The sequence below is a fragment of the Chlamydotis macqueenii genome, chromosome 1 (genome assembly GCF_036417535.1).
Source record: "Chlamydotis macqueenii isolate bChlMac1 chromosome 1, bChlMac1.mat, whole genome shotgun sequence".
In the NCBI taxonomy this organism is placed as follows: Eukaryota; Metazoa; Chordata; class Aves; order Otidiformes; family Otididae; genus Chlamydotis; species Chlamydotis macqueenii.
The window spans coordinates 187,436,474-187,461,967 of NC_141556.1; the positions used below are offsets into that span (position 1 = coordinate 187,436,474).

Below are 25,494 nucleotides of genomic sequence, written 5' to 3' on the forward strand. Positions count from 1 at the left end.
AAATCCAGTGATGAGCGCCAGCATTTCTTGAAACTGCAGCCTGGAGGACGTCATGGAAAGCAGCATTTGAGAGGAAGATGCTGGCATGAACAGTGTAACCACTCATCAAGACTCCTCCAAGTCCTCAGACCCTCTTTTGAGAAAATAAACTAAAAACCCTGAAGTATAAACCATGCGTTATGTAAAAGAGAGGTGGTTGCAACTGGCCAGACAGTGGAGAAGGGGCAATGTACACTGGAATATTGCTCAAGGCTATAATGAAATTTGGGTGAGGGCTTTTTGTGAGCATTGTAATAGTAAATCGTAGAATACTGTGAGTTGGAAGGGACCTTTAAAGGTCACCCAGTCCAACCCCCCTGCAAGGAGCAGGGACATCTCCAACCAGATCAGGTTGCTCAGAGCCCCCTCCAACGTGGCCTTGAACGTTTCCAGGGATGGGGCATCCACCAGCTCTCTGGGCAACCTGTTCCAGTGTTCTACCACCCTCATTGTAAAAAATGTCATCGTTATGTCTAGTCTGAATCTGTTTCCTTCTATTTTAAAACCATTACCCCTCGTCCTGTAAAATCTGCTAGGCTATGGGAGCAAGCTTGAATTGGAAAGAGCTCTCCTGAAGAGAGTATGCTGGTGGTCTGGCATGCTTCTGTAACAAGTACCAAGGCAAACTATGTTGAAAGAACCTGAGTAGAAACACAGTACCTAGTCTATGTGCTGCCTCTTTAGGATGTACAAAAAGGAATAATTGGAAATTGGTACTTGCTTCTTGTAACTCTGGAAAAAAGAACAAGAATGAAAAACAGAACATAAAGAAAAAATATTGACTGCATAAGGCAGTAACCTTTATCTGCATATTTGTAGATGAGGCAGTAGTTTAAAGAAAACTTAAATCTGATCCTGTTTAAGCTATTTCAATAAAAACTTAAGAAATCTATTTTTTCCTGCTAATATTTTGTTAACAGAAAATAGTATTTTATTTTCATGTGTGAGACACATAAAAGGAGAATTGGCTAGAGGAAAAATAAATAGTAAAAACAGTGGCTTTATACACTGGACTATATTAGGGTACAAAAGAAACTAAAGGAAAGAGAAATGTCCCTGTCTTCTTTCCTCAGTTTCTCTTGGTTTCTACAGCAACATCAGATATTTACAACATTAGGTGAAATGCAGAGGGTGGTTGTCATTTTTAAGCTGACACTGTCACCTTGCAAATCAGTGAAGACTCTCTAAAGATGCACTAAACCAAACAAAAAATCCTGCTCAACTCTCGTTTATTTTCCTTTTTGTAGTTTTGGGGACTACACTAAAATGTTGCTAGCCTGTCCTTGTGCTTGCTGTAGTTGAAATGAAGATCAAATGCATAGTGAGATGTAGCGTAAGATACCGTTCAGCCTGTAAATGGAAGACTTTGCCCTTCTTTGTACAAGACTTGCAGTTTCCTTCAGCCAGGGATTTCCTGTGGGGCACAGCTAACCCTGCTGCAAAGGAAGCTTGCTGCTTTCATTGACTCTTTGTTTCTGAAAAACTAGTATTCAGTGACACCCATGTCCGGAAAATTGGGCTCCTTTGCTTGCTAAAGGAAAAGACTGCCTCTGCTATGCTGATACAAGTGTAATAGGGAGATATATTTAATTTCTTTTTTTTTTTTTTAATCTGCACAAAGTTTCAGCCAACCCAACTTTTTACATTATTGCATCTGTACACCTCCTTGGTACGTTGCTTCCCAAGGGGAGGAATACAGACAGACTTGGTGCTTTTCCTGCAAACAAGCAAACATCTCTCTGCTGCCTTTGTCAGAGGAGTCAGAGGAGTTTGTGCGCTGTAGGAGTCATGGGCGCAGTGCTACAGGTGCACTAGGCTCCATTTGTGAATCCACGGCTGCAAACTAGTGGCTGCACCTTCTCTGTGTCCCTAAGGAGAGGTCTATGGGCAGCAGGTGTTGTTGGAGATGAAGTAAGTCCTTGAGCCTCTTCAGCCACAGCTAGCCCACAGGAAAATGGGGCAAACGTCGTGGACTTAGCCCATGTCTTCAGCGCGTCCTCCTTTGCTTTACCAGCCTCAGTGTTAACTTATTTTCCACTGTTGTGGGTAGCCCATTGCTTGTTGATCCATCAGGTCATGGCAATCATTCCAACCCTTTGGGTTATCAGTGATTTTGTGAAGGCAAATAGCCTTCATCCATGAAGATGAAGAGAAGGTGTGTGGCTCCCTGGTAAAGCATCTGACTGAAACCAAACATTTTGGGTTACGTCTGCTTGTGCATTTACATAGGCAAGTGCTGAATGGTGGCTTTGGTTATTATGCAGGGATTTAAACATATAAAGCTTATGTGAATCCTTAGGCAGGGGGGAATTAGATTTTGCCAATTGTTTCACTTAGCCTGTTAAAGCTTTTGGAGTAATCATATCTAGCCTTTTTTTTTTTTTTTTTTTTTTAAATCCCTGGCAATTCTCTGCATGTCCACCAAGGCCAGTGCAGAAAATGAGCCCTATTTTCGAACTATGCTATTTCTCACCTCTGTGGTTTATACTGAGACTTTGGCCTATTTCTCACCTTATTGCTTCATATTGATGAGAACGTGTTTCCAGTGCTCCTTTTAAGATTATCTACTAGTCTAATTAGTATTGATATAGTTAGCATGTACACACATTTGTACCTCTTCATTAGACTAACGAATGTCAATAAAAGGCAGCTTAGTTTCAGAAAGAAAAAAAAGAGGGAAGCTTTCTATAAACAGTGCTATAGTCTTTGTGATGAATTGGGTGTAACCGTGGAGAGTGGCAGAGGTGAAACAGGCTGTCTGTTAAACAGGAAACGAGTGATTAACATTTTTTGTCCTACTGATCATAATTATTCCCACTGGCTGAAAAAAAATAAACACCCCTTAGTCTCTCTTTACTATAGCTGCAGAATAAAATGTTAAGCTATTAGTCATTCTGACATTGTATGGATGAACTGCTACATTATTACTCTAGATTCTTATTTATTTATTTAAATAAACTTTGCTTGTAATTGTGATTCGTGTTTTCCTTGTAATAGCTTGCTCTGCATTCAAGGATAACTTTGCCTCAAACTATTACCACCACTGTGATGCCTGAGTCCCCTCTGCAGTTGCATTCGTAGTTGCCGTGTTAGAGCTGGCAGCGAGTAATGGTAAGAGGGCTACCTGTCCGTCACAAATCGCAGCAGCCTTCCTCAGGGTTTACTGCACTGCAGATAATTCTTCTTGTTTTAATCCCTTTGATGAGTACACATTAGTGGCGGTGTGTGGTGCTAGTCTTGGTGACGCTGTCGTTTAGTGTGGCATTGGTATCTCTGCAGGTGTTCTCTGTTTTACCTTTCTTGAACAAATATATTTGTCTTGTATGTGTGATGGCCTATATTCTGTGGGACTGTTTTGAATGACATTAATTATATCCCTGACCTCTGATGGTTTATTAATTGAATACTTTATCAGCTTTTCTATGATATCACCTGGGACTGATGTCAGGTTATGGGTGCAGCCTCCTGCTTTGCTGTTTTTGCGTTACTGATGTAGTTGCAGCACAGGCTGCTTGCAAAGGCTAGAGGTCTGAGAGTACTTAAAGAGGGAGGAGAAGAGGTCCCATTTATAAGAGCTTCCTGACTTTGAAATGTTCCTCTTCATTGAGGCCTCAGTGTTGGCCTCTTGTAAACTTGGGAAGTGCTTCTTCATCATGAGCTATAGATGTACATATGCATATCTGTATAAGTGTTCCATATTTGTGGAAAATAGAAATGTTTATTTACAAATACAGGATCCTTTTATTTGTCAAATGCTTGTTTTCCATCTGATGGAATAGGAAGCTTGCAGCATCAGTTTTGGAAAAGCAGTATTAGGATTTGTCTGGACCACCAAATATATAGTTATCCCTGCTAGTGTTGAATTTTTTTTAATCTGATATTTATTTCTTTCCTTATTTGGTACACTTCACAATTTTTGTTTTATCCTCATGGCTATTTCTTCGATGTTTTTGTAACACTATGCTGCCTTTTTATTGTTGCCTTCCTTTCACCCCTGAAAATGGATAGACAAACCTGTTGGTTGTCTTGGCTTCCCAGATGATTTTACAGAGAAGGAGGAAGTTCCATTTGACAAATACCTTTTTAAAATATCACAATTTTCATATGCATCTTCGTCTGTTGTTTTTCCTAATCAGTGTCACTTAGTTTCATTGAATTTGAAATGCTAGCAAATGTTTATATATTTGCTGTATGCTGTGTTGATATTATATTATGCCTCTACTGTGGTTATAGAAATAATTGTAGTTATAAAACGGAGTATTGGTACTGATATAGATGATCGTTGACCTAGTTGTGGCTGTATGTCTCTCTTGGAGGTACAGAAGACATAAGGGTGATCATAAGAAGTTTTGATTGGGGGTCATAAGAAATTTTCATTGGGAGTCATCACATCTGAACAGTATCCAGGAGTGTGCTTGCCCTGTGCATGTATTTTTCCCATTTTATGCTTTACCTTTTTAAGGGTATTTACGCTCATTCTTTCTAAATGCCCATGTAGAGGAAGTAGGCAGGTGTTATAATCTCGTTAGAAATATCCAAACTGCCATTATGGAAAAGTCCTTCAAAGGAGTCTGCCTAGAATGAAGAGGAGGGTATCTGGGGATAGCAACTGGGAATTACTCAAATACATGTCAGTAGAGTTGCCAGTTCTGACATGTAAGTATGCATAGCCAAGTCCCTTAAACATCAACGTCTGGAGCTGTGCATGTATTTTCTGTTACTGCATACCATGTTCCACAGGAGAAAGTTCTAGTGCTTGTGAAATCCCATCCAGTCCCTGGTGACATGTGTGGTAGCAGGATACAACCTTGAGGATGGCCAAGCCACTTTGGTGTCCAAAGTTTTTCAGTCTTCTACAGCTATGAGAAGGAAGTATAAGAGAGTATAAATCTGTGGACTCAACTGCAGAATGCACAGGACTTAGATTAATGTCACTGACATGTGGGCACAGGAGACCTCCCTCTGTGCAGAAGAGATGTGTATAACTACTGTATGGTGATAACATAGAGTCTGTCCCATTCGTGTGCATTCATGCAGGGAACAAGGCATGCATTGCTGAAATCTTATTAAATAAAACAGTCTATGAAAGTATCTCCATGTTTGGAGATGATGTTTCGTGGGTGGTGGCCTGGGGAACACTTGCTATACCACCATCTGTAATGAAAAGCACAGAGAAAATAGTGTGAGGTCCCTCTAGTAAGATAGAAGTATTTCTGCGTTTTTTCCAGCTGACACTTCTTAACCATATAACAGCACAGGGCAAAAAATGAAGTAAAACAAAAGCACCCCCCACAAGAACAAAGGACCCAAAAAAGCATGACCTGTTTAGGAGGAAATCCTGCCCTTCCACCTTCATGCAGCTGCAGGTGGCAAATTGCCAGCATCTTCTAAATATGACTCTTTGACCTGAGGCTAAGTGACATGCTTTCTGGTCATGCTCTTATTTGACAACAGGGAAGGTTTGTGAGCTGTAATCAACGAATGCTGCAATTGGGTGGCAAAGGTAGCTGTTTCATTAGCATTTGAAGCCTCTGACACTGCAGCCAGATGTGTGGTCGTATTGGTGAACACTGTTCTATCAGAAACGCTTTTGAGAGCGAAATGCAGCTAAGGCTGTTTTATGAACAAGTGTGCTATCTGTTGACCAAGTGTTTTTGAGTGTTCTACACTTAGCTCTGAGGCAAACCCAAACTCCATGAGCAGCACCTGCATCTGAACTTCTCATATCTCATAGTCATTAGGTAAGACAAACAGGATTGCTTTACATCAGGCTGTTGTACCAAAGGAAATTCTGGTATGTCTGGAGTTACCGATGTTCTCTTTACTCCTTAGCCTCCTCATCCTGCCCCTGCAAACTTGGCAGGATGGTTGGAAACCGCAGCAAAGCAGGTGCAGGCAGTGTGACTATTCCAAGCAGACTTGCCTGTAGGCATGGGCTCTCTTAGCCTTGGATAGATTGTGGTGCCATGGTTAGCCCCTGCTGCTGCTCTTGGGCTGTTAATGCCGAAGGAACCCTGAGCAAGTGTGCTGGTGAACGTCCTGTCCTTTGCATACTATCCTAGGAGGTTTTTTATGACTTCTTTTTAGAGTGGTGTGTGCCACTGAGGCTCTAAGAGGAGGGTGATGTGAGCATCTGGACCTGCCATAAAGTCCTCGTACACAGGCCTTCAGAGACAGGTCTGATGTCCTCTGTAACAGCATATGGAAATTCTAGGGTCTTCCCTTTTCTGCTGCAAAGCTTTTGCTTTGGTGTTGTCTTCACAGAGGGACTCTGCTGGTTCTGAATCCTGCTGTAAGCTGTCAGTAACGTGACATGCTAACACAGCTAGCTGATGTGTTAGCCACCACTGATCACGGCAGATGCCTCCTAACAGTGATGATGTTAGCTGATGGGTCTCTGAACTTCTCTTTTACCAGTTCTCAACCCTGACGTTCTTGCCAGGCATGTTCCTATTGTAATATTCTCACAGTGTCAGTTAAATAAATAAGCAATCTCCCCTCTTCTATTTTTTTTTTCCTTTTTTTTGAATGTACTTATCTTAGAGGGTCATGGTAGAAGCAGTCTTGAGCGTCATGTTCCCTGAAAGTTTCTCTCCAGCTTCCAAATCCATTTCAGATATTGTTTGGAGACATCTGAGAACTATCGTCAGATACTGTGCCCCAATCTGTATTTGCAGCTATTTCAGCTGATGGTAGTGCAAGCTGACATGTGTAGACTGTCCCCTTGGATGAGGTGTAGGAAGCAGGGGACTGCTGAGATCTCTTCTGAATGAAAATTTGGTAGGCAGTCATTAGATGGTTAATTTTAATAGAAATGCTTGACCTGTATCTTACAGAAGCTGTCTTGCTCTAATGGCCTCTTACGGCTTCCCCACTTTGTTGTGGTTCCATCTGCCTCCAGAGGCAAACTCTTTCTGCCTTTGTTACTAGTTACTGGTGAATCTCTTCTGAGAAGCCACGGCGTGCTTTATTGCAGTGCCATCAGCATATGCCCCTTGGTAGCAAATCCACTCGTTTTTGTAGAATATATCAACTGTTGCATCCCTTCCTTGCTCTCCCTTTTGGTGGCTATGGCAGCACTGTGGCTGAACCGGTGCTGTCTGTACCTGTGTCTGAAGGTGGGAGAGACCGTGGGCACTCGTAGATGCTTTTACAAGATTTGGGTCTTGCGGCTCCCCCAGGTACTCACAGATCCGCAATGAGATCCTGCTTGGAGAGGTCTGCAGTGGGGTTAAATGGGAGCTCTGCAGCCAGAGCTTTGCTCTGCTTCCCTCTCCTTGTATGCATCAGGGACTGGGGTGAAGGAGAGATGGCCGACGTAACTGTATGGGCTCTCTTCAGTCAGCACAGACCAGTAAGAGCAGCAAGCAGGGCTGTGTGGTTCAGATACAGGAGATGCTGGAAATGCAGCTGAATGATAAAAATGTGTAGATTCAAAGGAATCATTTTCTTGACTTCACGAGTTTTATTAGCTGGTACATGCTTGTCACATTGCATTTAGCAGATACCAGGTTTGCATATTTTGGCTCGGCGAGCAGTGATAAGCATATCTGCAGTTCCCGGTCTGTATGCTGAAGTATGGCATGAAGTCGGATTGCAGACCGAACAGGAGCGGAGCCTCTCTGCGCTTGAACTCAAAGGCGGAAACTCAATCCCAGGAAACACCCCACAGGTGGCAGCAGCCCTGCTGCCGTCCTGGCGTGGTTTTGATAAAATTCCAGCATGAATGCTCTCAGACCGATCCGTCATGCATCGCCGCCACATGTAAACCCGCCTCAAACTGCAGCCGCTTGCTTTTCCTGTCATTCAGGCCAGGTTTTGGGAGGCTCTGCTTCGAAGTCCTTCTGAAAGCCGTGGCTGCAAGCACCTCGCAGCGTGCCGAGGCCCCGGCCGCTGACAGCCGCGCTGCTCCTCCGGCTGCCAAGATCCACTGCTGAAACTATACTTTTTTATCAGGTCATGTTTGTGTCTGGCAAAGATTTGTAGACACAACATCATTAACAGCAGTGCATATTTTCACAAGATTTACCTCTTCAACACTTTTTCCAAGTTAGTAAATCATAGCTTCTTTAATGTCCTGCTGGCTGCGTGAAAAACAGGAATTTATGTAACAAGCTTTGGGCCGCAAACCTTTTCCTGTTAGGAAAATTTTTTTTTTCTCATTGCTGGCAGAGTTAGGAGACAGCTCTGTTACTCAAAGAGCGACCTCAGATGTCCTCAGTACAATAATACCAGATTATAACATTTTTGATGACTAAGGAATAGCAGTGATTTCTTAAATATTTAACACTTCTGTTGCAGAGAAGAGGGAACTGAGCCTTAGCACGATATTTTTTCTGCCTGATGTTTTGTGTGTTTTATATGCCTATTTTGATAGTAAACAGTAAGCTTGAGCCAACTGGGTATGTTTACAAAATACAATAAGAAAAAAAATGAACTGGCGCAGGAGGTTTTTTAATCAACAGATGTGCAGAACAACTTTCTTGCGACATTTCTAGAGCTGTGGCCCTCAAGTAAAAACAACGGCTGCGCTGGGCCGGCCCCGTGAGGCTTCTCAGTCGGCACTTGGTGCTGTGGGCAAGTCCAAAGATGGATTTTTGAGCTTACCCTCCCAACGTGTTGCCTGCATCTGGTGAAAATAAAATTTCAAGGCTTTCCCTAACACCGTGTAGTGAGAGAGGGGATTAGATTTTGATTCCAAGGTTACCTGCAGTGAAAGGATACAGTCCTACATTAAACAGTTAGTATGAGAATGGCTTCCTTTTGAAATTAAGTAAGGAAACGCTCAGATTGTCGCTGGTATTTATTTAACGGGGATAATTTGTTAAAGATGGTTCTTTGGAGGGGAAGGAGAGGTTGGAAAGGCTTCTGAGGTTAGGCACATGGTTTGACTCCTTGCTGCACTGGTTGAACAGTGAGCTGCTGTGAGGCCGTGTTCCGCCATCTTCAGCTGTCAAAGAGCACCTTGTGCCCCTGTTTGGGGAGAAGCTGCACTCCTGTGGGGATAATTTCAGGACATTGCTGCCTGTAAGGTGTAACAATTCCTTGCTGTAACGATTCCTTGCTGCCCTCATCTACTGAAGGTCTCCTCTTTGACCACAGAGGAACCATTGCTGTTGAGCTCTGCAGGTGGCCAGGCCTGCTTTGGCCAGTTGGCTTCCTGTGGTCCGCAACGTGTCATGGTCCTTGCAGTGAATTTGAGCCAGTTGTCTCTGATCTAAGCCAGGGCCCGTGAGTGGACTGTTTTCACCTGGCATGCCTCCTTATGGTCTTTGCTCCTTTTCTTCTGTCAGCTGGATGTATAGGCAAAGGGGAAAGATGTGCATCTTGGAGAAAGCAGACGTACACAGGAGGACAAGTAGAGTAGAGAACAGGAAGGAAGAGATTTCTGGAGATGCTGCTGTCACAGGCAGCACTCTGGGTTGGAAAATACAGCAAAAGCAGCCAGAGACCAGAGCAGTGGCTGTGTCCCTCGTCCTCTGGTTTGCCTCGCAAGGCATACAAAGCTCCATGAGCTGTCTCATCCTCTTGGTTTGATGCTGTAGTGGGTCTTGGGGATCAGGTTAATAACTTAGAGAAGGTAGATGGGAGGAAAAAGGTAGGAGAGCAGGAAAGACAGAACAAGGTTTCTGTGAGTCTGGCAGCCATTTAGTATTTTGAGGTAATTGATCTACTGGCCTGCTGGTCAAGATCAGCCTTACTACTGCTTTCTAGAAACAGTCTTTCCATTTCTGTTCCCTCAAATTTTTCTTTAGGCAACCTGCTAAAAATGACTATGAATGGAAGGCAGCTACTGCATCATTGATTTCTCTGCCATTGAGGTCTAATTTCTGATCTACCCATTTTGTGTATTGTTTTGCGGTTCCCTCCTACTTGTTCTGCGTGACTTGCAGTCCTAGTGCAGAGCATGAGTCCCCGTGTAGGCTATGCTACCCTCCTACCAACATCTATGGCTGCCTATTTCAACACTCTTTGAACCTGTGGCCTTCTGTTAGTAATTGTGTCAAAATATAGGACAGCTTTTCTGTTGATATAATGTTCTTTACATGTACTCAGCAGAAAATTACAGAAAAATGTTTATGTACAGCTTGGTAATGCAAAGGGTAGTCTCTTGTCAACAGGTCAAACTTGTGGGCTTAGATTTTTGATTTTGGGAATTTTTTTTCTTTTGACTATAAGAATAAAACGTGTGAAACATTACTTGTGGCTGAGGAGATAATTGAAAAGCTTCGGTACCTCTGGTCAGTCTCAGCACAAGATATCTTGTGCCCTCAGATATTAAAAGAGTCAATTTTGCATATTAAAATGTTGATTTGGAAAGAGAAAGATGGTTTTAAGACTGAGATTTTAAATGCAATTTTGTCTGTGCTGTTTGTATTCCTTTCTCCCTTATGATTTCATAGGCAATTTGTGATGTTTGTTTATAAAAATTAGAAAATAATCCTCAGCTGGCTTTCTATATGTGTTTTCTCACATAACACAAGTAATATCAACCTCACCAATGTTCAGCAGCAATACTCACAGGCTGGCATGTTTGCAGGGTTTGAGGATGTGCATGGTGAGATGCCATTATAAGGATTGTAGAACAGGATCTAGCATTCCTGAACTTTGTATAAAATTATAATTAAAAAAAATATCTAAATGCAATCAGGTTTAACTCATTAAAGTGAAGCTGATAATAAGATTGGTGTATTTTGTCTCCTTTATGAGGAATTTGTATTTCAGAACAGCTCCTTCAGTATTTTATTTAACTTTTTGTAATGTCAGATGTGATCAGGCCACAAATTGACACACCAACTCTCTGCAAGCTTGTTTCAGCCAGTTCTGAGTGGTGAGATGATAAAAGATGTTTCCAGACTGACATGTTTTCCCATTTCATGATTACCATGTGTTTTCTAACAAAATGAGAGTATGTTTGCAAAGACAAATATTAGTACACGATAAAAGAAGCATGTTTTCTCCATTTCTTACACTTTATTTTGTTTTTCAGAATTCAATCCGTCACAACCTGTCTCTACACAGCAAATTCATCAGAGTGCAGAATGAAGGAACAGGGAAGAGTTCCTGGTGGATGCTCAATCCTGAAGGAGGAAAGAGTGGCAAATCTCCTCGGAGGCGAGCGGCATCCATGGATAACAACAGCAAGTTTGCTAAAAGCAGAGGCAGAGCTGCCAAGAAAAAAGCATCCCTTCAGTCTGGTCAAGAGGGAAATGGTGACAGCCCCGGATCGCAGTTCTCAAAGTGGCCAGCAAGCCCCAGCTCTCACAGTAACGACGACTTTGATAACTGGAGTACGTTTCGACCTAGAACTAGCTCTAATGCTAGTACGATTAGCGGAAGACTTTCTCCTATTTTGCCAGAGCAAGATGATCTTGGAGATGGGGATGTGCACTCCATGGTATACCCATCATCATCCACAAAAATGACTTCTACTCTACCCAGTCTTTCAGAGATGAGTAATTCTGAGAACATGGAAAATCTTTTGGATAACCTTAATCTCTTGTCACCTAATACGTCAATGACTGTGTCAACCCAGTCTTCATCTGCTACTCTGATGCAACAAACACCAGGTTACTCGTTTGCATCCTCGACCACAAGTATAGGTTCACCAAATCCAGACTACAGGAAATTTACGTATGCTCAAGCTAGCATGAACTCTTTGCCCCAGATTCCTATGCAGACTCTTCAAGACAGTAAATCAAGCTATGGATCGATGAGCCAATATAACTGTCCCGCAGGACTTCTGAAGGAGTTACTCACTTCTGATTCTCCACCGCACAATGATATCTTGGCATCAGTAGACACTGGTGTTTCCCAGGCTGGTGGCAGGGCGCTGGGCCAAAGTGTGCTGATGGTCGCTAACTCGGTGATGCCAAATTATAGCAGTCAACCGTCCCACAACAAAATGATGAACCCTAATGCTCGCCCTCACCAAGGACATAACCAGCCAACACCTGCAGTTAATGGTCGTGCCTTGTCACACACAGTGAACACCATGTCACATACTTCAGGTCTAAATCGCTTGTCAACAGTGAAGACTTCGTTACAAGTGCCTATGAGTCACCCCATGCAGATGAATGCTATGAACCCGTACGCCCCTGTTAACAATTGCAATGGCTATGGAAGGGTGGGCATTGTTTCCCTTCACCAGGAGAAGCTTCCCAGTGACTTAGATGACATGTTAATTGAACGGTTGGACTGTGACATGGAGTCGATTATCCGTAATGACCTTATGGATGGAGAAACATTAGACTTTAACTTTGACAGTGTATTGCCTAACCAAAGTTTTCAGCACAGCGTAAAGACAACCACACACAGTTGGGTGTCAGGCTAGGATGTAGTAGGAGGTAAGCTGTGCTTTTTATAATAAATCTGAAAAACAGCTAAAGGGAAAAGAGATCTCAGAATGCTTAAAATCTGAGTGGTCTTCTGCATTGGCATGTGAAGTGCCTCTCTTACAGCCAGTCATTTTTCAGACCTTTATTATAATTTGCAAATCAAGTTTGCACTGGTGCCTTAGGATTGCCATGTACTAACTTCTGTTACTTCATGTGGAGTGCTAATGTTTTGCCATTGATATTTTAAACAAAATACTTACTAGTAACTAGCAATTAATTACTACATTTTTTTCCCATTTAAGTTATCTGAAAGCTAGGTTGAGCATATTTTAATAGATTTAATCTTGGTGTGAATGTTAATTTGTTCTTTTTGTTGTTTTTTTTTTTTTTTTTTTTCTTCCTAGGCTACGATTAAATTCTCCAGACTTGTCTGACAGCAGGAACTGAGAAAAGCAGTACAAAGATGTCCTTCACCTTCCTTTTTAATTTTCTTGACAAAGCTGTGCGCATGCACTAGCTTTTTTTTGGGTCTTTTTTTTTTTTTCTTTTCTCTTCCTTTCGTCAGAGTTGGCAGCAGAGAGAGTATTTTCCTGTACAGGATGTTTGCCCAAGGTTTGCAAGTTATGTGCTGCTGTAGATAAGAACTGTGCCATTGGAAGTTTCATTACTCTGAAGTGCCAAATTCACTACACCATATAATCACAGCAAAGACTTGTACTTACATCATGTGCTTTCGGTTTTGTACAGTATGATATGTAGAAGAATTGTTTTTTAAGACTATCTGTTTTGGTCCAAGAAAAGTTTATAAACTTTTGTAAGAATACTGTGATGATCTCATGCCCTAAGTAAGTTTAACCTTCGTTGATGTTACCTGTGTTCTGATGAATTGAGATAACTGTGGACTTGCCTTGCAGCAGTACGAACTGCATTATTTTACTCAAAATTGCCACACATTTCATATGGGAAGAGAACAGCCTGCTAAATACGATCCTACTAAACTCACTGACTATTCAAAGCAAACAGTAGGTTAAATGCCATTTGATAAGTTACCTGTATTCATGTAAATTTATGCAAGAATATATCTGGATTTCATTGTCAGACTAATGACTTTATTGTTGGACTTCAGATAATTTTTGGAGTACTTTCCAAGCTATTTTTCGTATAATTAAAGTCTACTTTTGTTACATAGGCAACTTAAAAAAAAAAATCTGAGATCTGGCAGCATTCATAACCTCTTCATTTTGTACAGTATTTTAACTGGATTAAGTACATGTTTTTATAAATTTGCCTAGCACTTGGGAGTGCTAATAAAGGAAAAGCTTAATAAGTATCTTGAATACAAAACATTTCTGTCCCTTTTTTTGTTGTGTGATGTATAAATCTAGACAACTTTGTTTAGCAAATATTTAATCAGTTTTATATATGCATTTTTAGAAATGTCATCTGCTTCTACTATCATTTTAACTCTGACTACCACAAAGTGTTAAGTATTCATTGTTAGACGCTTGTACAATGCTTCACATTTATATTTATTTCATGGAGGTCTCATAATGTTTGTGCACTCAAGAGCAGGACCTTTTGGAGAAAGTCCATAATTTTAGAAAAAATTAATGACAAAATTGTCATTTGTCTCAATTAGCACTAGTTTTAGGGTCTGTCGGTGTTTCTGTTGTAAAGCAGTATGTTTTGAAGAGGCAAAAGTGCTACTTTTCAGTGAGAGGCTAAAACTTTTCTGACCCCCTATTACAGGGCAAAACATTACTTTTTTTTTTTTTTTACTAAGAAAGATAAAGTAAGTGTCAAAGTTTTAGAAATACATGAGATTTAGGGTAGAGAAGAGCTTTAATGATAGAGGCCTTGTTCCTGTGGAAAAACCTGCTCTTGTTGGAGAAGGCACACTGACAGCTACCTGAGCATTTTCAGGACTGGGTCTTGGATAAATCATGTCTGATGTTTTGTAATCGCATGATGCAGTTTTCATGGATGTGCGGATAACGGGCTTCACCTGTCTTCTCAATTGTTGCTACACATCGTTTGTGTTCTAGAAATCCTTGGAGCTTTTTTAGGCAGGATGAACAGTTTTTGTGCTAGGGCTGGCTGTTGCAAAGAAGGAGAGAAATATTTTTCCACTGATATTTGTTTTGTCTATGTAGCCTACAACTGGAATAAGTTCTAGTTGAAACATATCTTCCCTGTAATGATGGCATGTGGTGGAGAAAGAAATGGGATGTGCCCAGAAAATGAAGTTTAGTAACAAGCCATATATTTAATGATCCTGTTATGACTTTCCTAAGGCTCTGCAATGTATTTATTGATGTGTTAGCATTTAGCTCTCTATTGGGCTTAAATCACTACTAATTACAGCTGGTCCTGCTTTTGTAGATATCCTGTTACGGTTGTCAGCAGTTCCAGAAGCTGATGGTAAGCTGTCCTGTGATACAGGATCTCCCCCAGCGTGAAATCGGTCTTTGAATTTCTCTTGAGCAAAATGAAATGTTCTTAGTGCTGAAGCCTCAATGAAGCGGCCTGCTTTTACAGGCAAATATCTCTAGTAACATCTTCACCGTCAGATTCAGTGTCTCTGAAACACAGTGGTAAACCCTGGCAGCGGAGCAACCGGAGGGCTCACATGTGGGTTTCTGAAGATCCTTCTTTCTACTGTCTGTGCAAAAATGTTTGCTCCCAAATAGGCAAAAGTAGTCGTAGAATTCACCTCTGTGTGCATAGAAAGCAGTACTTTATGCTGTGCTCCATGGGGCTGCAGCTGAACATGCTACATTTGACAATATACCTCCTCTTTATTATTTACTGCTACTATATAGCTTCCTGTATACAGATATTTTCATTTCCTTTTATAGCTATGAATAACATAAATGTAGCTATTCCTTAATTACAACAGTCTGTAGGAAGCTTCTTTTAGTTATTGTGAGAAAGCAGTTGTAGATAATCTGAGGTTTGGGCTGTGTGGTCAAATTTATTTTCTGGATTTTTGTTTTTTTTTTTTTTATGGTGCCATTCTAATATTTTGCAATTATATTTCTGGAATACTGTGAAGTCCGGTGAAGGGGCATGTTGTCTGTCTTGAAAACAAACATTATGTGACCTCTAGTAATAAATCCTTTTTCAGTAAAAGTAACAAGTTTCTGGAGTAACTTAGTTTGTCAGAATTGTTGTAAATGATTGGTTTGTGAATTGTGCAGATGATCTTACCTATGCAGCCTTGTTTTTGACTTTTTCTCTGGTTTGTACTGTTATTAAAAGTTTATTGTATTATAGAGCTGTTCAGATATTTTAAATATAAAGATGTATTGTTTCCATAATATAGCTATATGATATATGTTTAGGTAGTAGATGCATTAATTGGAAAGCTCTGCTTTGATAAACTGACAATTTGCCTACACTTATAAGCAAAAGTCATATTGCTTATTATTGGCTTAAGTCAACAGAGCATCCCTAAGAAGAGAAGTTAAAATCGGACCAATTATAAAACAGTATAAAATTTGCACTTGTTAAACCACTGGATGTATGTTAGTACTTTTTTATTTTTTTACTGATTTGAAATTCCTATTTTCATTATGAAATTACTAGGATCCTTAATTTATGACTAATTTTAAATAAGGTATTCTCATTATTATTATTATTTTGGTAATCACAATGTAAAATGCAGCATGGTTTATGCAAGCAAAAAAGCAAATTACTTGGCATTAAAACTGGCCTCCTTTTTGAGGGTGTTCCACAAACCAGCAATATTGTGAGAGATTGGCATGTACATACTGCTAGTTCTCCTTGCGAGTGGTGTGACAGCTCTTCAACGCCTCACTGCTCTGACTTAGTTAACATTGCAGAATTAAAATTCATACGTGGATATTTTCAGAAAAAGTGCCTGATGTACTTCTACAGACACATGAGAACAATCCCTGACAGTTTGTTGTATAAAGCCATAAATGTATATAAATTATGTTTAAAAGGTTTTGTGTCCTTTCTTGTATACAAAGAATGAGATTTGTACCAGGATTCTACTTGTGATTAGTAATCCTTCTACTCAGACGTTGTCGTAATCACTTTCCTTACCGTGTAATCTTTTTAATGATGATGATGATCCCATTTGGACAATCCTGATGGCATTAGCAATTTTATACAGAAAAATACCTCATGGTACCAAGTCTTGCCTGGCAAGATGATACCATATTAACGAGCAAACACTAACTGCAGAAAAGTTAACAAATTTTCCATTACTTGGTATAAAGGAATTTCTCTCTCTTGGCACTGCTTCTGGAATTGGAACTGTAGCAGGTACAGGAACCTGACAGGGCTGTGTTACCAGTGTTTTATCACAACATAGTGTGCTAAAAGTAACTTGTTTACAAGTATTTGAGACTAAACGCAAGAAGAATCCATGCCTGACTCTTAGGGCTCGTGAGAGATCTTTGTGTAGAGGCTCTTTGTTTCTGGAAGCTGCATTAGGCAGCATCAGACCGTGTTGCCAGTGCTTCAACAAGCCTAGTTCAGAGAAAGTTACAAAAAAAAAAGTCCTGAAATCCTTTCAGAATGGGTATTTGTAAGTATAAGCTCTTAATAAAATTGCTATGACATGAGATGGTAATTAGTGTATCAGAATGTTATGTAATGCATTATTAAAGAAGAAGGAAAAAAAAAAGAGACGCTAACATCCATCAAACCACAGGAAAGAATTAGTCTTTTAGTCCAAATTACATGTTAGATCCTAATGCTATTAAATGTGGGAGGGAGCTGGCTCTGGAGAGACATTCTTCCCTTCCCTCCAGTTCCCCTGTTAAAGCGAGATGGTTCACAAAGTCCTCTTGGCCCTCTTTTCCCTCGTTTTTGCCTCTTGCTTTCCTCTGCCTCTCCTGCCTTCCTGCAGTACGTACCTTTTCTCAGAGTAAGGGGTTTTTCTTTGCTGAACATTTGGGCTATATAGGCCAACCTGCATGGTGCTGCTCCTTTCGCAGCCGTGCTTTATGCTGTGGTGGCAGGAGCGCTGATGTGAGTAGAGAGAGCAGGAGTGCCTGATTATTTTTTTTTTAAAACTTAGATTGTATTTCAAAACAGAGCTGGAAGAAAGAAGGAGACGCTGCCAAAAGAGACAGCCAATAACACCCACGCCACAGTAGTCTTGTGAGGCCCAGATCCCTGCTTGCCTGCAGGTGGGGAAGGAGAGGAGTGGCAGAGAGCAGGCTTTTAATGAATTGCTGGCAAAAGTGCCAGTTTGATCTTAAAGTGAGCAGAGGTAGACCTAAAGAGCATGAAAGAGCACAAGAGTATCATTGCACATAAACCCAGGAATATTTAAAGACATAAAAAAAATAGTTTTCTCTTGTACTTTGCAGTTCCCTCTTTATCTTAGCTTTGCCCTTTTTTCTTCAGTGTACATTTTGGAAGGGTTTTTGCACGTTAGGGGAAAATGATGAAGCTGAGGATGTCTTCACTGGCGTTTTGAAAAGCCTGACTTCTGGAAAGGGAGAGTTGTAAGATCCAAAGATACTCTCTCTGGGTGTTCGCGGAGCCTTTGTTGGAAAGGATGTGCATCTAATTAGTACCCAACTAGTTACTGCTGTTGGGAGAGATAGTCAAAGCTTGTCTCTTGGGAAGGGACTGGCTAGCAATTTATGCCAATCTGGCAACAAGGGATTTGAATCTGCTGATCAAGCACAGAAACCTCAAAGCATCCTTGTGCTCTGAGTCAATTCTGCATCAATGTAATAAACATGTTTTTGTGCGGAAACATCAGCTATTATGTCATGTCAATTGATAATCCAATTTAAAATACAAATAGTGTTAGATGTTATGACCATTTATTGTGCAGCTGGTGTGCAAAGAAGACCCTGAGAAGGAAAAACTCGCACTGTGCAGTGCCTGTGGTCATGCCCACTGCTGGAATTGCATGCAAATCCCTGTTCATTACCTGGTGATGTTCTGGCATGTGCCAAAATGATAGCTAAAATGAGGAGGCAGGGACAGCGCCCCATGTTAATTTATTTTATGTTTGTCTACTTACTGTTGGACCTCGGGGCATTCAGAAATTTTGCATGTATTTTTTGCAAGTAAACTTCTTGCATGGGCGTTTATTGCTGAGATGATGGGAAAAGGGATGAGGGCTTCATGCAGTACAGCTGGAGGAGCACTGCAGAAAGCTTCTGATGGGTATAACAGGGCTGTGGAGTGAAGCATCTGTCAAGGAGCTGGTTCATAACTTGGAACCTCAACATTTTACGTCCTTGCTGTGTCCTCATCTGTAGTTGCTCATACCATCCTTAAATGAAGAAGCGCTTTCCAAGTGGTTGGGTTTCCTTCTTGGTGCCCTAGAGTGACACTACCTGAGCAGGCAACTGCCCAGACCTTGCACAAGAGTTTTGCTGGGTTTCAAGGGAACTGTGGAGTTTGGCAGGAATGTCTAAATTGTTTCTGAAATATTCAATCAACTTAAACTTTGCTGAAGTGAAGAGGAGTTCATGGAAAAGCCCATTACGGAAGTGCATGTACATGCATTAGAAAGGGAGAGAGGATGAGAAATTCTGCAGGTATAATGAGCTGTTTCTGGGATGATGAAGCAGGGCAAGTGGTTGCTTCAAAGGGCAAAAGGAGGCTGGATTTGTCTGGGGTAATGGCTCAATCTACCAAAGAAAGAGCTTCCTTTCTGTTGGATTTTGAAGTTGTGTCCAGTAGCAGCCACATATAGCACAACATCCTGGGCTGATTGGTTTCTTGGGTCTTTTTGACCAGGTGAAAACAAGTGACGAGCTGTGAAACCCTGTAAGAGCTGGAGTCTCATTTCAGGAGTCCAAATCAGTTACCATTTCCTGCTCCACCCTTTCTTTCCCCTTCAGCGCAGCACCTGAGAGCAGTGTTACTGTTTGGGTTTGTTTTTTTTTTTATATACATCTTTCCACTGTGCTCAGAGGAGTTGGGCTAGACAAGGCCTTGTGTTGTTCTTTCAGCCTTAATGGTGATGGCTGTGATAAGGAAGTTCTTTGCCTCTTCCCCCTTCAGCCCATACAACAGACCTCTCAAATTAACACCCAACTGAGCCCCAAAGCCAAAGTTGATTCACTCCACGGATGAGTCCAGGAGCCCTTTGAGGTGGGAAGTCTCATTGGCCTGTGACTGTCCTGCTGGGGGGCTTCTAAATTTAGAATAGCCTGAGAGTGGCAGGGGAAGTCCTGGGGAAGGGGCTTCTTTTGGGGGTATGCAGCTACTCCGTCACTGGCCCTCTCCCACCCTGCCTTGGTGTCCTGTAAGCCTTGCACTGAGCCTTGTTGGTCTGCAAGACAGGGGTTTCACAGGAGGGCTTTCTGAGCAAGGTTTCTACAGCCCAGATGTCTCATTCCACCACAGGCAAACTCTGCTGGTGTAAGCCTGTGTGTCTGGAAGTTAATTTTCAGCATAAAATAAGAAGTGCTTCCCTCCCGCCTACATCCTCCTTGAGCAGCTAGTTGTCTTCATCTCAGTGGTCCTGGTGCGGTAAGTACAGCAAGCTGAGAGCCTGCTGGTGACTGAGCAGCACGCCAGGCAGATGAGGCTAGTATTGACTCAAAGAATAATATTGAACAATAATATTCAATATAATGATGTTAAATATGCTGAACTCCAATATAACAGCTCTGAGTGCCAGATAAATGAAGTAAAAAAAAAAAAAAAAAAAAAAAAAAAGATTATGCTGGTCTTTGCAAGGGGCCTAGCATGATTGGAGGAGCTGGGTTTGACATCCACATGGGCCAACTTCAGAGAATGTGTAGCACAGTCTTGATCAGAACATGGCGTGATGGGGGAACAGTGGCCGTGTCTCTGCTGGAGAAAGCTCTGCTTCACAAATGTGGCTGAGTCATCAAGTGTGGGACATGGGTGATCAGTGTAACCTGTTTGGACTTTCAGTGGCTTCAGAAATTTTCCTCACTAAAGTTCCTGAGACAACTGGGGTGTAAGGGAGGTCCTTGCAGTGCCTACACTGCTTTAAAGGGTTGACCCTCTGAGTGCGAGCAGCACCTGACTCTTCCAAACTAGGGAAGCTGCCTCTGCCTTCCCTCAAGGGCCTGTGCTGTTTGATGAGTTTGAACAATTATCAGCAGAAGCGGTTGATGACCTAAATTGCTGAGTGCGTCATTATACAGGATAGTGAAATGTCAGGCTGTGCCAAGAGCTGCGGAAGGGTTTCAGGGTGTTTTGTGAATAGCTGATAAACCAGTAGATATGATTAAGTGTTGATACATGTGAAATTATGCAGGGGAGAAGTAAAAAGTGAGTCTAGTGCATATGGACGCATAATGAACCCTGGATGAGGTCCTACCACCATGAGAAAGATCTTGCAGTGGCTGGAAGGATTTCTTGCAAGTCTCAGCTTACGATCAGCTGACAAAAAGACACAGTAGAAATAAGAGTACGAGAAGAGAACTGAAAACCTCTGTTGTGCTACTGCTTATGTGCAAAATGTGCCTATATCATAAATATTGCCTGCTGCTTGCCTTTCAAAGAGGGTGTTGCAGGGCTACAAAGAGCCAGGAGCAGAGACTAAATAGAAGAAGGGATGAAAGAGAGTGGGTATAGATGAGTGAGGTGGTAGAGGTTTTTAAAATTGTGGGTGCTGTAGAGAAGGTGGATAGGAAATGATTAATCAGTATTTCTCGTGACACAATTGGGGGCACCCAATGAAATGATCAGGCAGCAGGTTTAAAACAAAGAAGAGGAAGTACTTTTTCACACAGTAGATAATTAAAATTTGGAACTCATTGCCACGGGATGTTGTGGAGGCCAAAAGTATAAATGGATTCAAAAAAGGATTATACAAATTAATAGAAGATAGGTCCATCAGTGGCTATTAAATACAATGGTCCGGATGCGGCCTCTAGCTCAGGAAGTCTCTAAACAGCCAGTTGCTGGAAGCTTGAAGCATGTACCAGGGAAGGGATTACTCAGTCTGTGGCCTGTTCCTTACGCTCTTTTCTGCAACATATGTGCTGCTTCCCGCTATCAGGGACGGGACATTGGCATAAGTGGACCTTTGATCTGACCTCACAAGGACGTCTTCAGATTCTTAGTTCTGCTGGTAATAAGTACAGGCAGAAACAGCTGCCCAGCACCCTTCTGTGAGGAGGTTTCAAACATCCACTTGTCCTTTTCTGGGTCGCTGGCAGTGATCATGGACTTGCCTGTTTCTTGTGTTGAGAGTCTTACTTGGTGCCTTTCACTGGGAGGCATCAATTATGTTCTCACCTCAAGAAACTTCAGTGTAACAAATGCAAAATACCTGGTTAGATTTGTAAGCTTTTAGGGCAGAAGAAATGTGCACAAGGAAGACAGAGCAGAGAGAAATAAAATCTCTGCTCTTCCCAAGTAGCATTTTCCAAGCTGCTCTATGGAGGCTGTGCTCAGGGCAGGGATAAAATGGTGTGTTACAAATCCCAGCCTCTCTGCCACACCCATGACTAAAGAACTACTTTTTTTTTTTTCTTTTGTTGGCAGATAAGGGATTAAAGTAGTTCATGTGGGCATATGAAAGCCCTTCAAAAGATAGTCAACAGCGATACTGGACAGTGAGCCTAGCAGAACCGGTCTAGAAGCAATGGTGTGTCAGTGGTATCAGCTTCTCTGGTGCTGATAGATGAGGTCAGCCAGAAGAGAAATGTGTGTGAAATACACAGTTTTATCTCTTTCTAAATATTTTAATGACGTATAATGGAATTCAAGTGGAGGACAGAGCAGCATTTTCTTGCTGGATCCATTGTTTGAGCTCTTTCCTTTGTATGTTAACAGAATGACACCAGGCTTGTTAACTCACTGTAACTCATTAAGAAATGCTGACCTAAAGATGCAAGGAAAGGTAAGGCTTGTTCTGCCTGTAGCTGAGAAAAGGCACCGAGCAGACATTGCAACTGAGTCTTGAAAGCCAGCAGCTATAAATACTGAGTGAGAGTGAATTTATGCTGTAGCTCACCAGTCAACATGCAGGAAATCACAGACTTCACTCAAGTGTTGAAAATATAATGCTAATGGACTGCCATATGCATTGCAAACCTAGCTTGCTTTCCTTAGATCTGTGTCCAAAGCTTTCCTCTGTGAAGCTTTGAAATGTGAGGTTTGATCAATGCTGACTCTTCTCAAAACATTCAAAAAGAATTTTTAAGAAAGCTGTCACCTCTGTATGTTCCCCTTCAACAGTGAGTGGTTATTTTCTCTAAATTGCCACCATTAAAAGGAAATAGAGATACCTAAATCTCCATAAATGCAATCTCTAAATTGTTCAAGTTAACTTAATGTTTGGCACCTCAACTGATCAGAACCCAGACTTTTAAATATATTTTGGATTGAATAATAGAGAACCATGTGTTTTTTAAAGCACTGATTAGGCTTTATTATCAAGCAGATCCATTTCCTCTTCACTGTTTTTTCTCACCCACCTTCTCCTTGGCAATGGGTTTGGCAATGGCTTAGTGACACCCAAATCATGGGTGCAATGTCAGAGACTGGGCATCCAGAGCTCCTTCCTGTTTATATTGGCATCTGTTATTATTTAGCAGCTTCTCTTTTGCTTACTTTTATTAGTAGTGTTTGCAAAGTGTGAAGCACTTTCCAAACATGATGAAAATATTCCTCTTTCTGAAAAAGCTTGCAACCGATACTTTGTAGTAAGCAATGGTTTTGTATGACTGGTTTTGAGGGCTGCTGTGTCTCTCCTCGAAGTTTCCTAGTTTGTCCTAAACCCTATTTTGACTGCGTTAGCCATTAGCAACATGAAGATGTGTTGAGGTCATTATGAGAGCTCCTGAAAGCTCTCTGCCACCTACTCCAGAAGCTGTGCAGATACTCTGAGGCTATTGCAAATATAAAGAGAAACATGTGAGCCATCTCCCTCTGAATAAACTTAATTTGGAGGTGATTTTAATCAATCTTTTTTTTTTTTTTCTCTTCATGTGCAATGGTCTGGTGGCATTTACACAGTCAGTTACAGTGGCTTTGTGGAGAAATGGCAACTTCTGTCAAGCAGAAGTTAGGACTTCTTGCACCTTTGGCTATGAAAATGGGACCCACAACCCAGCTGACCATATTCAATTCCAATATTCACCACATTTCTATGTATCCTTGTAATTTGACTGAGGAAGGCCTCATAATTCCATAATTTAAGAGGCAATTGCATACCAACATTACAGTTGCCTTTTGCGCATTAGTTAACTGAGTGATGATACAAAGCTGTTTCTGGCAGCTGAGGGGATGAAATCCAGCTGGCAGATCTGCCGGCGCGGGGTCTTGGTCAAGCAGCCCAGCTTATTCTGCATTTCTGGTGCCGCCGTGCTAATTGCTGGAATGTGACTCCTACCCACGGCGGGAGGGGAGAGCATGAACCCTGGCAAACGAAGGCTTGCCTAGCCCACTGCCAAAGCCATAGCTGCCCCCAGCTCTGAAGATTGCCCCACTTAGTTAAGTCGCTCCTCCAACACAAGCGCTCAGGAGCAGCCCCAGCCCTCCCTGCTGATGGCTGCATGAAGCGGTCCTTGCAGGGCACACGATGGCATTGATTTTCTGTTTCCTTTTTAAGGATTTAGTTTACCCAGTTGGAAAACACTCATCAAAGGCAGTAGGTAGGATAGTCTCCGATTCTGTGTGTTCAGATTCTCAGGGACTCCGGTGGTGCAGATACAATAAATCATGCTTAGCAGCTGCGAAAGCAGCCTCTAACTTCAGTGGCACTGGAAACCATGGGAAGACAGCAGCTATGTTTACTCAGAGTGCTCTCTATCTGTTGAAAAAATGACCCACTTCTCTGGGTGTCTCTCATTTTTTTTTTTAGGGTTAATGCTGGTTTAAAGATTTAAAAGTGATCTTTAAGGTCGAGATGCATTTACCATGTTTGAAAATTATTTGCTTATTGCTCAGATGAGAATGGATTCTGATATATTGATAGGAACAAGTTTAATGAGAAGGGAGGGGATTTTTGACTGTATTTTTGCATGCTCTTTGGATTATAGACAACTCTGAAACACATTTTAGCTCTATATTTGTATAAGGCACATCTTAGTTATTAGGTTTGTGCAGAGAAATAGTTGACTTGCCTTTAGTATGACACAGTCTGAAATAAATCCAATAATGTAGAGAGCAGATATGAACATAGGCCTTAGATGATAGAAATCAAGGGGTGTTGATCTTCTGGGTACCTGTTTTTTTCCATGTTCCTATGGTCCTTCCCTCTTTGAAGAGATTTATACTGCTACTTATCAGCTTTTTATATGGCAGAATGGGGCCCAACTGGGCCGAGTGTTGGAAAAACCTACTCCAGGAAATCATCTCTGATTTGCAACCTTTATGGTCTTTGTTGTGAAAAGGAAAGCAGGGTGGGAAAAGGGAAAACAAAGAAATGGATTGAGCTGCATGCTGCCAGCCAGTGTTATGGTCTAACTCTTTCACATTTGATTTTGATGTATTTAGCAAGAGAGAAGCTAAGGGGAAAGAAAACCAGAGGGACATGAGTTGCAGAAAGGAAATGGAATTGGGAGGAGAGGTAAGGACCAACTGAAGAAACAAATGGAAAAGAGTAGACTCATTGCTGGTCATTGCAGAACTACCAGGCAGTTGAACCAGTGGCTGGGCAGGATGTCCCTGATCTGAGAGTTACTGTGGTGCAGAGAGCCAGCAAAAATTGCTGAGGGGGCATGTTCTCAGTCACACGTCCAGGAAAAGCAGCTTCTCAGTCTCTGTGTCCCATGTGGCAGTGTATGCTCTTCATACCAAAGCTGATAAAGTACCCAAAACAGTGAGCTTAATGGAGGTATTCACAGCTGAATGAGTAACTGTAGCATTATGGAGTGTATTAACAGTCCTGTATAAAATGAACAGTCTAGACTATACGTGGAGAGTGTTTGGTCATCATGCTGGGAACCATGGACTTCAAGCTGCTGGGGGAGTCATTAATGGTGTTTGTGTGGCTGATCAGGTGTGAACCCTGGAAGTGAACACATGTCAGTCGCTGGAAGAGTCTGACACCAGGTAGAGCCATTCTCCCTGCAAGTGTGGTACCAGTGGAAGTGAAACGAGGCAGGTGGCAATGGAAATAGAGACCATTCAGTACTGAAAGCTGTGTTTGAAACACAAATTGTTGCCTGAATCCCGAGGG

The 25,494-nt window shown here is 41.7% G+C and overlaps 1 protein-coding gene across 1 annotated transcript in view; it reads left to right on the forward strand.

Moving 5' to 3' along the window:
- The window catches only part of FOXO1 (forkhead box O1), a 64,724-nt gene extending 47,744 nt beyond the window's left edge, over positions 1-16,980 (forward strand). The window contains exons 2-3 of the mRNA XM_086771919.1: positions 11,030-12,386; positions 12,782-16,980. Of these exons, the coding sequence (XP_086628045.1) occupies positions 11,030-12,373 (1,344 nt within the window). The 3' untranslated portion in view covers positions 12,374-12,386; positions 12,782-16,980. The remainder of the gene's footprint in view (positions 1-11,029; positions 12,387-12,781) is intronic.
- The last annotated feature ends 8,514 nt before the right edge of the window (positions 16,981-25,494 follow it).